Source organism: Belonocnema kinseyi, chromosome 9 (assembly GCF_010883055.1).
Source record: "Belonocnema kinseyi isolate 2016_QV_RU_SX_M_011 chromosome 9, B_treatae_v1, whole genome shotgun sequence".
Classification (NCBI taxonomy): Eukaryota; Metazoa; Arthropoda; class Insecta; order Hymenoptera; family Cynipidae; genus Belonocnema; species Belonocnema kinseyi.
In genome coordinates, this window is record NC_046665.1 from 88706727 (window position 1) to 88722682 (window position 15956).

Below are 15956 nucleotides of genomic sequence, written 5' to 3' on the forward strand. Positions count from 1 at the left end.
AAAAATCTTTAAAATCTTTGGAAAATTTGCAATTCTTACCATCTTTGTTATTTTTTTTGTACCTTCTGAACTATTTTGAATTATTGGATATCTTTTGATAACTTTCAGAATATTTTGGAATCTGAAATATTCGTGAAATCTTCGAAAAATGTTAAAATATTGATATCCTTGTGCTTATTTATTACTAAATGGAAAAATATTCCAAAAATATCATAAATTTTCAAGTCTTTAAAATATGTTTAAATTAGTGAAAACTTTAATAATCTTTTAAATTTTGTGATATCCTTTGGAATTATGTACAATATTTTTAAATCTTTCAAACATTCGTGAAATCGTTTGAAAAATTCTCAAATCTTGAAATTTGCAATATTTTGTGAAATTATTTAAATCTTTGAAAAACTGTTATCTTTTAAATCTGTGAAATATTTTCAAGATTTTCAAAAATTACAATCTCGGTAAAGTAGTTTGAAAACTTTGAATTATTCTAAAATTTTTTAGAATCTTTAAAATATTTTTAAATCTGTAAAATATGTCGGAATTTTTTTAAAGCTTCGTAAATTTAAAAGAAAAACTTTTTAAAACTTTATATCTATTCAAATTATTGAAATTTTCGAAAAATAAATGTTAATCTTTAAAATCTTTATTCAATATTTGGAAGATTTTCAGATCTCAAGAGCCTTGTGAAATATTTGGAAATTTTCTGAAATATTGTGAAATATTTTTTTAAATCAGTGAAATCTTTGACAAAATGTTCAAACTTTGGAAATCTTGTTATATCCGTTGAAAAATTTTTAAACCTTACAATTTTGGTGAAATCTTTTGATATTATTGAAATAATCGAAAAAAATTGTATTTTGAAAATATTTGTTAAATCTTTCGAAGATTTTCAAGGCTTGTGAAATATTTTGAAATTTTCCAAATTCTTTGAGTCTTCTGACATATTTGTAAACCTGTGAAATATTTGGAATTTTCAAATATTTGAAGTCATTGCTAAATCTTCGTGAAATCTTTCAAATCTTTTTAAATTTTTGGGGAATTTTCGAAATCTTCATGAGATCCTGGAAAAATGTGCAAATTATGAAATCTTTTGGAAATATTTCTTTTCAAATTGTTAAAAAGTTCGAAAAAAAGTTTAATCTTAAAGATATTTGTTAAATTTTTTGAATCTTTTCCAATCTTACATGCTTTATGAAATACTTTGAAAGATTTGAAATTTTCCAAACTCTTTTAGAATCTTCTGAAATATTTTCAGAGAATTTGAACGAACCTGATATTTTCAGTCATTGATTCTGGACATGGAACAAGCAGTCCTATGAAATTCTTAGTTATTTCTAAAAATGAAATAATTTGTAATTTCGAATTATAAAAAATCTGTATCAAATTTTTGGCAACTCTTCAAATCTTCTAATCTTTGGGAAATATTTTAAAATTTTTGAAAACTTCGTGAAATCTTTTGAAAAGTTCTCAAACCTTGAAATTATGATATCTTGGAAATATTTTGGAATATTTGAATTCTTTGAAATTTTCATGAAATCTGATCAGTTTTCAAATATTTAAAATCTTCGTTAAAACTTTGTGAAATTATTGTCAAATGTTCGCAAATAATTCAAATCATTAAAATCTTTGGTAATCTTTGACATTCTGTGGAATATTTTAAAATCTTTGATACCTTCTGAAATCTTTTAGAATCTTCTTAAGTATTGGGGAATCTTATATGTTTTGGAGTATTTTAAAACTTTGTAAAATATTTTTCAAATCAGTGAAATATTTGATATTTGAATTTTTTAAATATTTTTTGTATTTGCCTGCAATATTTGGAAATCTTTAAAGCCTTCGTGAAATCTTTTGAAAAATGATCTTTTTTAAATATTTTCTCAATTTTACGAATCTTTCGAAGTATTTTGAAATATATGAAAATTTCTAAAATCTTTAACAATCTTCTGAACTACTTTTTGATCTTTGAAATATTTAGGAATATTTTAAATCTTTGAAATTTCCATAAAATCTTTGAATAAATGAGCAACTCTTAATATCATTGTGCTTATTTATTTAAAAAAAAGAAATATTACAAAAATATTAAAATATTCTCTTTTTTTTGTTGTGCTTTTTACAGAACAACGAAACGATGTTCCAAGCATGTATAACCGCTTTGACGCCCGACCAACAACACGCTCTCCACGAAGCACTAAGTGTACCAACTAATTAAATTTCGTGCTGCAAACACCCTAATTTTAATGTCGTAATTTAAAAAAAGAAAATCCGCGTTTACAGAACCTGCGATAAAAAATAAACAATCACAGAGACTAAAGGTAGCTAGATAGATCGATCGATGGTTCGTCTCAGCCTAAACGACCACCACGAAAAAGGGTGCATTTGACTTTTTTTTTTGCCTACTCACTGTTACTGTTAAATATTTTCCACATCACGATAAGCCCCCTCCTTCTCCTTCTCTTGCAAAAAAACCCCCTCTCTATTAATGCTCGAAACTGTTGCAAATTATCGTCGGTATAAATATTGTAAAATAAAAATGAAACCGGGCTCCTGCTCGCACTGGCGAAACTCTCTCTAATCACTTTTGTTCTACCCTTTTTTGCTCTGTTTACTTTTTTTTTCTGCACTTTACTGTGAAACTATCTTGACGAAGGTGCCGCGCAATAATAGTTTGAAATTCAATTTTTGAACCAACAAGATTGTTGTGTTGCCTCAATAATAGTTTGAAATTAAATATTTGAATCAACAAGATTGTTGTGTTGCCGCAATAATAGTTTGAAATTCAATTTTTGAATCAACAAGATTGTTGTGTGACCGAAATAATAGTTTAAAATTCAATTTTTGAATCAACAAGATTGTTGTGTTGCCGCAATAATAGTTTGAAATTCAATTTTTGAATCAACAAGATTGTTGTGTTGCCGCAATAGTAGATTGAAATTGAATGTTTGAATCAATAAGATTGTTGTGTTGCCGCAATAATAGTTTGAAATTCAATTTTTGAATCAGCAAGATTGTTGTGTGGCCACAATAGTAATTTGAAATTCAATTTTTGAATCAATAAGATTGTTGTGTTGCCGCAATAATAGTTTGAAATTCAATTTTTGAATCAACAAGATTGTTGTGTTGCCGCAATAATTGAGAGACGGCATTTTAATTTTGGGCAGTCGGCATTTGTTGATCATTTTCCGAGTGCGGTGGTAATAATTTGGACACGATAATTATTATTGATTGGTCGACCATATAGGAACATGATAATATTTACATTTTGATGCTAGAATCGTTTTGGAGGCGACGCGAATTTCGATCGAAATTGGAGAGAGAAACAGCAACGTTACGTGCGAAATTTTATAGACCTAATAATATTGTATCTGTAAATATATGAAAGGCGGCGATTTCGTCATTGCGATCTTGCGCGTCTTTATCCTCTCCCATCACTGAATGATAAACAGAAAAGAAAAGAAAAAAAGAAGAAAAATTATTGTCACTCCGATTTAATGGCAGAGTTGCCTTCACGAATTGACAAATTTATGCAAAGCAAAATAGACTGGAAAAGCCGCTAACTCTCATTGCCATTGCTTGCTGATGGCAATGATATTGTGATTTAGGTATTTTTATTATTAAATTTAAGTACGATAAATGTTATTTAATGGTAATATCTATAATATCGCAACGTTCAAGTTAGATAGGACGGTGTAAGAGTGCCTCTCGAGTGAAAATGAACAGACTTCTTACTGATCCGCGCAGCCAAACTTGCTCTTTTTTAAACAGCCGATTAAATATATATATATAAATAATTGTAGATTTCAAAAGTTTTTTTGATTTGACGATAAAAAGAAAAGGAATAGAATTTTCAGTTTTAGGTGTTTTTATAGAAAAATTTGCTGACTAAATTATTATTATTATTATGATTATTATTATTAATATTATAAAGTGCTTTGTCCTCTTAGATGGATTATCGATAAAATTGGTCACTATCGAAAATAAATTGACAAAAAAGTCCATCCAAATTTTTCTTTACACATTGGTAGAGTTGGTTTTTCTTGTAAAAACTAAGTATATTTGACTGATGAAATAGAATGTGCAACGAGAGATTCTGTATCGAATTTTTAGGCCGAAATTCCTCAACGAAATATTGGAAATACTTTGAAGATATTTTAATTTTGAAAATAAAATATTCGTGCTACGATATTGTTTGTTTTTGGTTACCGATTTTGCAGTTTTGACGAGAATGATCTTTTCGATCGACAGGCGAAAGAAAGTCTATAAAAGCCGTCGTCATATTATAGGGGAAAGAAGTTAAATTACCAAGGCGGACTCGGTTTACAGAATACTAGTTTTGTTATAAATCGTGAGAGAAAAAAATGGGTTCTGTGAAGGTGTTCTGTATATATTGTGATGAGTACGATACATCATGTTAATTGCAAATTCCGATTTGAATGATAATCATGAATTCTCGCAGATTAAGGTTAATTATTAAAAGAAGGATCATTGAGCGCCAGATGAAACTGGCGTTGGATTGTTTAAATGCAATATATGAAGCCGTATTAAGAGACATAGAAAAAAAGCGAAGTCGCAATGATTGAAAATTAATAAGATAAGGATTATAGAAATAATTATTTTAAAGTTTATTAATTAAAATAAATCTCAGCTTTCTAACCGATTGTTTTTTTTTCTTTCACCCGCAGGCGCGATTTTAGAAAAATAATAATTTAGGAACCACGTTTTTGCGAACTTGTACAATTTTTAATTATCTGAAGTTTTAAACTCGTATGATTGTAGTTGTAAAAAAATCACGATTTCAAGAGTTTTCTCTATCACAGTGTCCTGAACTTGTAAGATAAATAATCTGTGAACATTAGGTAATCATTTTAATGAGTATTTATCCAATAAATTATATCGTTTCTTTAACAATGGTATTTACATTTTCCCAGGATTCCTGTTTTTGATATGAATTGTTTAATATTATAGAATGTGAAGAGTCAAATTAATTATTTTATTGCGGAAAAGGGAAACAGTTCACTCAATTTGAAAAGAATGAAAGGTATTATTATTTATTATTAATATTCTGGGGTGAGACCGTCACAGCCCCTGACGCTTGGGTGATCCCGTTGCGTCCTCTTATAAGCCTTAAGCGTGGCCCCGAAGTCCGCTCCATAGGGCGAAAACAGCAGCCAAGCTGTTGGCTGATATTTCAGGCTCATTGTTGCAGTAACTGCCTGTGAGTGTTACACTTTTCCCCGCAATCGCAGGGCAGTGACAGAGAATATGAGTAGAACTCTCATTATCCTTTCCGCACAGACGACATAGGGGACGTTCTTCAAGCCCTACCTGTGATACCGGAGGTTTGCGTGTCCTATAAACATTTCTGTTAGGACTTTAAACTTCATTCCTCTCGAACTTGAGTATTTCCTTTGCTCGATGAGGGTTTAGTTTGAGCCCAAGAGTGTTTTAGCCTGTCTGCAGCCAGATACTAAACCCCACTCATTCTGACGTTCGTCGGTCAGCTAACTGTTAATATCTTCAGTGACTAGCCTACTGGAAATGCCTACAACTGGCTCATGTCCAGTAAAATTTTCCTTTGGTGCTAGCTTTGCTAGTCTGTCCGATAGCGCATTGATCCTGATGCCACTGTGTCCAGGGATCCAGAGCGGTTTTCTGTTGCTAACTTATTCAGTGCCTCAAACCACTCGCATACTAGAAGCGACGTGGTAGTTGTTCCATTCAGGACCATGATAGCAGCTTCGCTCTCTGAGCAGATGCGAATGTTTCTTTGATTGGCATACTCCATTGTCTTATAGGCGCACTGTATCAAGGAACTGTTGCAGGAACCCATTAGCCCATTCCTCTTTCGTGGATGGGCTAACTCGGTACTTCTTGTCGAAAAGGTAGCGACGAGTGAACATTTTGTCCCTGAGCATGCTCAGTGTTGGCCTCCTCGCGATTTCGATTGGTATCCGCATAATTGTCGATATAGTGCTATCGTTTACGAAATTTAATTTCCAGGCCGTCTTCGCAGCCACGGCCTTTATCGTGAGATGGTGGGGCTCCAAACCTATTAGTGCACTCAGGGCCATTGTGAGTGTCTACTTCGAGGCACCAGTGATACCTCTCAGAATCAGTCCCCTGATCCTTTCCAGTCGGGACTTCACAGTAGGCAGTTTGACCCTGCTCCACCAAACGGCTGCCTCATAGGTTAGTCTGGGTCGCAGGATCGCTGTGTAGATCCACACAAGTGTCTCTGGTTTCCAGCCCCAGCTGCTTAGCTAAACCTTGCAATATAAGGTCCGGAAGCTTGCATTGCAAGGTTTAGGCAAGCTTCGCGCAAATAAGACAATGTCCGCCATGCGGCAATATTGCGAGACTAGATTGAGGGACTATTGTCATGGGAATCTTCCTGCAAAATTGCCTGCAATATTGAGGGAACATTGGAGGAAGATTCGTGAGCAAGTTTTATTACAAACGTTGTTTTGTTAGGTACCATACATCATACGTTTTTGTAGACACGTAAGGCGGCATTCTGGAAAAACACTAAAAAACTACTACGCAGCCCTAGGTCCTATGCAAAACTAATGCGCAAGGAATCAATTTGAAGATTGACAGGCAACGTTTCCTCAATCTTGCTTCGCAATATGGCCACATGACTGACATTTTCTTATTTGCGGGAAGCTTGTCTGAACCTTGCAATGTAATCTTCCGAAATTTGCATGGCAAGATTCAGGCAAGCTTGCTGCAAACTCTTGTGCTATCTAGGGCATGAATCTACTATTCTTAGGGCTTGCTGCATTACTCCGAAGAGCGCATCCAGATGCTGACCGTGCACGATAACCAGTATATCGTCCGCATAGCCTATAACGTGGTGGTCCTGACTCGTGAGTAGATAAAACAGTTCATCTACTACCAGGCACCATAGCAAGGGTGATAAAACACCTCCCTGCGGACATCCCGAGTCAACGCTTCCACATAAAGTGGTATCAACCTTAGTCATGGTTAGATTCCTATTGGCCAACATATGGCAGATCTATTCCACGACTGCAATAGGCACACCGTGTGCGATCATGGCCGCCCTGATCACCTCTCCAGAGGTGTAGTTAAAGGTTCCTTTGAGGTCCATGAAGGTTCCAATCGCGAGGCCTTTCTGCTTCAGCTGTCCTTCAATTAGATTAACTGATGTATTTAGGGCCGTCTCAGTCGAGTGACCAGCCCTATAGGCGTGTCCTTGCGTGAAGTATAACCGATACTGCCTGCTTTCGGAATGACGACTACGCTCACACCCCTTAATGCCGTCGGAACATAACCCAACGTCAGACTAGCCCTAGCAAGTCTCGCAATCGGCTCAATGATGATCTTACCAGTCCTCAGTAAGAGGACTGATTATATGCCATCAGGACCAGGAGACTTGTAAGGACTGAAGGACTTCAGGGCCCACCTGACCCTGACTGGGGTAACAATCTCGTTAGCTAGCCGCCATTTCGGGCCCAATTGGGCCGCCGGCGGCTTTGATTGCCTCGGAGGTGTCGTCCCCTCTAATCCTAACTTTGTGAAGCCCGGAAAATATGCGTTAATCATGTGAGCCAAAGTATCTCCTTCAGACTCTGAGTCTCCCCCGCCGGGCAATTTCAGATTATCGAGAATAGCATCCGGATTTCGAAAAAGCAGCTTATCCAGTCTGGCCGCCTCTGTTCCTTTCTCGATACCAATGCAAAAGTTGGTCCAGCTTTCATGCTTTGCCTTACGTATTGCACTTCTACACTAATCCCTCATCGATGTAAATAAAGTCCATCGTTCCTTGGTTTCCCCACAACTGGCACGTCTGGCACGTTAGCATCGCACCCCAGCAGAAGAGGAAGACCCCTTACCTTGCAGTATTCCACCAGTGTACGTACCTCCACTGGTGAATTGGTATCGCTGTCCTATGGAAAGTAAGCTGATCCCATGAATAGTCTTCCTATTTCTTTAAGATCCGTGACTATCACCATCAAGTCTCTAATGGTATCTCGAACTAATCAGGTTCCTGGATTAGTGAGATACCTGTGTGGCTCGCAGCCAGGCCTCTCTGCAAAGCAGTAGAGGCGCCTTTGCTGTGATGCAAGTTAATTTGGGTAATGGTTAGTTGGGAGCAGTCATTTAGGTCTGATCCCAATCGTCCTGTTCACCGACAGGCTCCTTCTGCCCCTGGTTAGTAACTTTGAAGTTGACCTGTCTAAGAGGGTAGAAGGGCCTGTTGTTAAGGACCGCAAGAGCCCTCATCTATGACTCAGGAATTTGCGAAACTAGGAGATGTTTAATTCCTCCAGCTGTGTCCTTTTTCTGAGGCCTATTGTGCATGGCGATCCGTCAGGACGCTGTCTAAAGTGACGGGTTTAATCCCTCCAGCCGACGGAGAACCACAGACGGGTCTATCAGTTTACCTGGGAACCACGCCGTAGCCTTAACCATCCTCTAGAGCAACTCAACTCCACCCACCTTAAGAGATGCGCTTTCCTAAGGCCTTGTTTCGACCACAGCCTTGTGTAGACAAGCTTTAGACACTGGGTCAGCTGACATAAATAGAAAGAGGCCTTAAATTTTGGCCATTGATCTGGGGACTTTTTTCGAGCGCCCTCCAGGTGACCTCCCTAAAGAGATCGAACTGCTCTGTAGTGAGCAGCGAGTCCGGGTATCTCGTATCCGTCACCACCACCGTCAGGGGGTTAGTCCTCTAAGCCGCCGTCAGTCCAACCCCCGACGACTTCCTGTTCGAAAGTTGCTGGACCGCCTTGCGCCTCTTCACTCGCGAAAACCCAGATATTCGACAATTTTTATTTCTTTCGTTCACAAATCCTTCGGAATAAATATATATGGAAGCAGTGCCGTACCTATAAAAAAAATCCAAAGTCGGATTGAACCAACACCCTTAAAGGAAAGGAGACGAGACGAATTTGATCGACTCAGGGTGACGACTTGTCCGGGAATTTACTTCTAACCGCGGTTAAATTCATGTTTTCATTATTTAAATCATTTTTGTCAATTTAGAAACGTGATTTATACTTTATCTACAGCCATAAAACATGTCAGTGTGTTTATTTGGTTATGGATTTATTCACTTATATAAAAATTCAAGAGATTGGTTAAAAGTTAAGCTCATTTAATAAAAATTAATTTTTGAGTCTGAATTCTGCGACAATTTAAATTCAATAAATTAAAATTAGCTTTTTTTAAATACAAATTGTTAAGAAAAGTTTATTTGTAAAATAAGGTAAAAGAATAACTCATTCAGTTTGGAGAGAACAAAATTTAACATTTTGATTACTGATCATTGTTTCTGGCGTAGTTCTGAATTTTATAAAACATAGCATTATTTTCTACTGAAAAATTCAAAGTACGTGTTTTGATAACATTCTCTATTTTATTACCAAGCAATAGAATTTTCAACTAATAAAAATCAATTTTATAGCAAAAATGGAATGATTAAAGTTTCTGTTGAAAAAAAATTAAATTTCAACTAAAAAAATTACTTATTAACAATGTAGTATATCTTTCAGATAAAAAAACGAATTATTATCGAAAAATTGAATAGTTTGATATTCCAACCAAAAAATGTTGAATGATAAATAGAAACCTTCGATTTTAAACAAAAATGACAAAAAAATGAGTATTTGATATTCCAATTAACAAAATTTTAATATTAAATAAGAAACAATTGAATTTCATGCAAACATACGTGTTTTGAATGCAATACTTAATTTTTAAGTTAAAAAATTAATTTTTAACAAAAAAAAATTGCAATAAAGTAGATTCTAATCGAAAGAAATGAATTTGCAAAGGAAAATAATTTGTAACCAAAAATGAAATAGTTCAATTTTCAGTTAAAAAAAAGAATAATTTTGAACCAATTCAACCGAAGAAATTAATTTTCAATAAAAATAAATGCATTTGCAAACTAGAAGATTAATTTTCTAAAAAAAAATCAATTTTCAACAAAGCGACGAATTTTTAATAAAAGAAGTGAATTTTCATCAAAATGGTTCATTTATAAACTAAAAGAGGTCATTTTTAAATAAAAAACAGACAAGTTAAATTTTCAGTTAATAAATTTTTAACGAATTAAACTGATTTTGATCAAAATAATTTATTTTAAACCAAAGAAATGTACAAGCAAACAACGTAAAATTTAACATTTGATATTTGAACCAAAAAATATTTTAAATTAAATGACGTTGAATTAAACCAAGGGGGATGAATTCAATCAAAATATCAAATCAAAATATGGTTATTTTTAGTTCGCGCTATAAGAAAATAGAAAACTTTTGGAAGCATGTACTTTAAAACGTCCTTTCAGTAAACAATAATTTTATGTTTGTAAAATACAGAAATGCGCAAGAAAAACTGACTATATTTAAAATATCACATTTTTTCTTTTCAAACGTCATAACTGACATTTTGACACTATTTTTCGAATGAACAATAAATTTATATTAATAATTTGTATGAAAAAGCTTTTTTGCATACATTAAATTTAAATTTTCGTAGAACTCGGACCAAAAAACAACGCGCATTCTGATGAGTGCTAGCCTCCCCCACTGAAGATTCATTATTTTAATTGAAAATTCATCTCTGGTTGAAAATTTAACTACTCATTTGGAAATCTATTTTATTATCTGAAAACTTCACTATTCCAGTAGCAAATTGAACTATTTGATGAAAAAACGTTTTTTTGTGAAGAATTACATTTTTAAGAAAAAATTTATTATCGCCCTCTTTTTTCAATTGTTATTTTTGTCTCTAATGAGCCGAAAAGTGAGGTAGTTTAGAAGTTTGTTTTTTAATTGTAAATATTTTTCATGCTTTTTTGACATACAAAATTTTATCATAAGGAAACAGATTTCTGTTTGATTTTAAATTAAAAATTGATCCTTTCCAATGAGATTTCAACTATTTGGCTGAAAATTAATATTTTTAACTTAAAAATTCAACTATTTGTTTAAAAATTTATTTACCTTATGGCAAATTCGTCTCTTTTAAATAGAAAAATAACCTTTTTGATTGAAAATTCCTCTTTCTCATAAAAATGTCAAATATCCCAGTTGAAGATTGATCATTTAGTTTTAAAATTCATGAGGTTGCTTGAAAATTAATTTCTTTAACTGAAAATTCAACTGTTCCATTTTTAGTTGAAAATTGGTCTTTTCTAGTTCAACATTCAACAATTTAAACGAAAATTGACATTTTTAAATAGAAAATTCAACTATCTTCTTGAAAATACACGCATTTGATTAAAAAGTCGATTTTTTAATGCAAAAATGATATTTTTCTTTGAAAGTTAATCTTCTTGTTTAAAATTCTTCTTTTCGGTTAAAAATGCAAGTATTTCAGTTAAATATTTGTCATTTAAGCTGAAAAAAATCTTTTACATTGGAAATAAAGTTACTTGGTTAAAAATGAAACTCATTTCTTTAAAACTATTTTAACTTTTTATTATTCAAAATTATTTTTTCGCTGAAAATTTGTCTTTTTTGGTAGAAATCTATGTTCTTGGTTGAAAATTAATCTTTTTGTTTAAAAATCAATTTATTTGATTTAATTATTTATCATCTCAGTTGAAACTTAAATGTATTATTTTTACTGAAAATTCAAATTATTCTACCCGAATATTGAAAATCGTCTGATTCTTTGAAAATGAATCTTCTTGTCTGAAAATTATTGTGGTCAGATACAAATTCAAATATTGCAGTTAAATATTTATAATTTGATTAGAAAATTCATCGTTTAGATTGCAAATAAAGTTACTTAGTTAAAAGCTGAACTCTTTTGTTAATTTTTTTTAATATTCCTAATTATAATAAAAAATTTATTTATTTTTTTGAAGAATGATCTATTTGATTGAAAAATTGTTTTTTCTTTGGACGAAAAGGATTTTTTTAACGAAAATTGAATTATTTAAAAAAAAAAATTGGTTTCCTTTTTGTTTGAAAATTATTTTTTTTTCAACTGAAAATGTAACTATTATAACAGTTAGGTATGCACAATTTTCCATTTGAAACGTTGTCTTTTTTGGTAGAAATGAATCTTTTTGGTTGAAAATTCATCTTTTTGGTCTCAAGTTCAATTATTTCATTAAAATATTCATCATTTTGGTTAAATATTTCATAGTCTAGTTAAAAATTCATCTGTTTGGTTGAACATTAATTTTTTAACATAAAATTTAGTGATTTAAATTTGAATTGACAACTTATCTTTTTTTTCAGATTTTTTTTCTTTTTTAGTTTGAAAATTCAGGTATTTCAGTTGGAGATTCACTGTTTTTGTTGAAAACTCATATTTTGTGTTTAAAATTTAACTATTCTAGATGAAGATTAATCATTTGGATTGAAAATTCAAGAGTTAAGTTAACAATTAATTTTATCAACTAAAAATTTCACTATTCCATTTCCGGTTAAAAGTTTATTTCTTTTCAGTTCAAAATGTAATTCTTTGGTTGAAAATTGGTATTCTTTAATTTAAAATTAATCTATTCCGTTGATTTTTTTTTAATTTAGTTGAAAATTGATTTCTTTGGCCTCAAATTTAACCATTGTAAATAATGTTTCTAACTGAAAGTTTTAACTTTACAATTTTTGTTGAAAACTGATATTTTTTTAGTGGAAAAATCAAGTATTTGTTTCAAAATGAATTTGTTTTTAAAATTTTTACTCTATGATGTTTAGAATGACCGCAATAAGTTAAAATACACGTTTGAGTTTTGCGGCAAATATGAATATTTTACTTTTAATGGGCTGGGAAACGCCGGGAATTCCGGAATAGTCTGTCGAATCGCCACCCTGCTATTTAATCAGGGTGTCTATTGGGGTGATCCAAAAATGAATGGTAACATTTTTGTGCATGCTAGGGGGCAAAGATCCCCCCATTCTATTCCAAACCCGAAAAAAGAAATTCCCTAATTTTTATTTTATTTTAACAGGTGCCGGTTTTTAGTTGAAGTTTCCCATGTACAATGCATTAGGAAAAATCACTTTTTTGAATTTTTAGAATAATTTTTTAGGGATTAAAAAAACGTGATGGGAAAGTATGGGGACCTGAGGAGAATTATCCAACGAAGAATTTCATGTACCAGACATATGGGTTTGACACCCCTAACACGCCCCCCATGAGTACCTGACAACTACCCTTAAAACCAAAAATGTCAATTCTTCATGATATCACCCTTTTGAACACTGTATTCTCGTCTTTTTTTACTTAAAATTATTAATATTAGTCTAGTGGAATATTTATTATAATGGGTTAATTAATTCGAAAATTCGTTTTTTCCTCTAAAAATTATTACTATTGGTCTAGTGGAATATTTATTAACATTAGCTCATTAATTTTCTATTGTTTAAAGAAATGACTAACGAAACAAGTGTATCAAGGTAAAGTAAATGGTAGCGTGCCCAGAGGTAAACCGCGGAAAGAATTGTTAGAATGTGTGAATGAGACCCGAGTTAGAAGAGACATAAGAAGTCACAGAAACACTAGAGCCTGCATGAATAAATGCATGGGCATAAAAGAAGCTAGAGAAGTATGCCGGGACAGGAAAGTATGGCGGCAAGTAGTTAATAAAAAGAGTGTCAGTAGAGTGAATGACTTCTGAAACAAAAGACCTTGGCCACTAATGGACCCAAGTGGGGAACCTTACATAACGACTTTGTGAGGATCTTCGCTTGGGTTCATTACTAGAGAAATTGATCAGCAACCTGAGTCGGAGCAGTGTTGCGGAACGAACGTGTTATTTACATAAATAACACGAGAATTCTTGATCAATCTAAAAACTCTCTATCCCTTCCACACACTACTCCTTTTCCTTATTTTATTTATCTTATTTTATGGAGTGGAGGTGTGGTGGTGGAACAAATGTGATGAGGTAAATAGGGCACAGAAGAGGCATATGAAGAGGACACTGGGGTCGGAAAGGAATACGACTGATTACATTCTCAGGAGGGGTACCGGAAAAAGAGTTTAGGGATTATAACGGCTGAAAGGTAAACGTATTTTAGAACGAATGGTTTGCAGATGCAGTACATAAGTATAAAGGATGCACGAGGAAGGAAGGTATATGTGACGGTTAAGAAAACAGGCATGGAGAGAGAAGGCAGCTGGGGAGGAGAGAATAAGAGAGTGAAGGTCAGTGTCTTCAGAAGGTGGGATTTTTGGCCCCCATCACTTTCCCAACTGGGAGAAATACATGCAAACTTAACGTGCCGGTGAGTCGGCTCTGTTACATGCTGCAACGAACAGCCACGTGTAAAGCCGAAAATGCACGAGCACGAACCCGAGCCCTCCCGACTTCACGAATGATGATCCAGCTACTCATCAAATTTATTCCGGCTTCAAAATCCCAAATAACCTTAGAATAATTAGACTTATTGCGATGAGGAAACTATCATTTACTGTATGTAAATATATATAGGAGACAAGATTTCCGCGCCAAAAATGACTATAAATACATTTTTAACTAAAATTTTTAATTTACACTTAAGTTTGCTATTGAAAAATTAATATTCAACCCCACAAAAAACACGAATTTTCAACCAAAAAAATCATTTTTAAATAAAATACATGAATTTTTAAACAAGAAAAATATATTTCTACCAAAGAAGATGAATTTTCAACTTAAAAGATCATTTTACATGAAAAAAAACTTTCCAATGGAGTTGTTCAATTTTTAACTTTAGAAACGAATTTTAGGCTAAAGAAATCAATATTAAACTAAAAATGGACTAGTTAAACTTTTGCATAAAAGATGGAATTTTCAACAAAATGGTTCAATTTTTAACGAAAGAAAATTATTTTCAAGTAAAAAACATTAATTTTTTACTAAGAATTAAACCCTTAAATTTTCAGCTCAAAAAATTAATTTTGATTAAAAAACAATTAAAACTGCTACTAAGAAGTGAAATAAAAAAAAGATTTTACGAAAAAAAAGTTTAACATTCTTCCCAAAAAGACGAATTTTCAACAAAATACATAAAAAAAATTATTGTCTGAAAAAATAAGTTTTCAACAAAATATTTAAATTTTCAAGCAAAAAAAATAATTTGAAAACAAATAGGGTAAGAGGGGGGGGGGGGGCAGCGCCTATTAGTGGGGAAAAAGTGATTTTCCTTATAGCATGGCTATTATTTAACAATTTTAGTTCTACTTTGCATCAAATAAATCTGTTTTATCAGAGAGATAGTATTACTTACTAAAATCTTGAAAATTTTCGTAAAAGAAAAATTATACAGAAAACAGTGTTTACCATGAAACATTAGAAGTTTCGCTGACAAAAATATAAAGTTTTTAACTTTAATAACAATACTTGCAGTATGCCTGGGGGGCAGGCCCGACGAAAATAATATTTACAAGTGCTTAGGTGATACACGTGTCACAAGTTTCGTCAATAAATGATCGGCAATGTAAAACAGCTAATTATGTTGTGGGCTACATGGAAGAAACTATTCAACATGGACATAGGAAACAAGCATGGACATAGGAAACACGGGACTAGGCATGCCATCCTGACTCGGGTGAGCGGGTTTGAATCCACGGGAGGAAGGGGGGGAATTCTATGAGTGGGGAGAGCCGCCATCTTACGATGTGACATTTGATTATGCGCACGAGCATTTTTGCCGACAAACTGTGCATGAAAATATAAACATGTGGGCGCTACCATGTTTGTCGCGGGACATCAAAAGGTGGCGGATCGCCCCAGCGTGTTCACCCTGTATATATGATATGGATCCTCTGATTGGCTGAGGCCAAGCGTTGGAGAAGGAAAATTGGAGCATCGCCGTCAAGGTCTTAGGCAACAAAAAGGCGCGATGGACCGTAGGGTCCTTCTGTCCTTTCCAATCATCAGGGGCGGCTGACGTCTATCAAGCGCTTTTACAAAAAGGCATCGACTTTCTTTTCCTTGTACAGAATAAATTATATAAAGGGTAACCATTGGTATAAAACACGTGCCCTTGGCA

At 33.3% G+C, this 15956-nt stretch overlaps 1 protein-coding gene across 1 annotated transcript in view; it reads left to right on the forward strand.

Moving 5' to 3' along the window:
- Nucleotides 1-4647, forward strand: part of LOC117180844 (importin-5) — a 68278-nt gene extending 63631 nt beyond the window's left edge. Inside the window, exon 13 of the mRNA XM_033373379.1 lies at nucleotides 2114-4647. Coding sequence (XP_033229270.1) covers nucleotides 2114-2206 — 93 coding nt within the window. The 3' untranslated portion in view covers nucleotides 2207-4647. The remainder of the gene's footprint in view (nucleotides 1-2113) is intronic.
- The last annotated feature ends 11309 nt before the right edge of the window (nucleotides 4648-15956 follow it).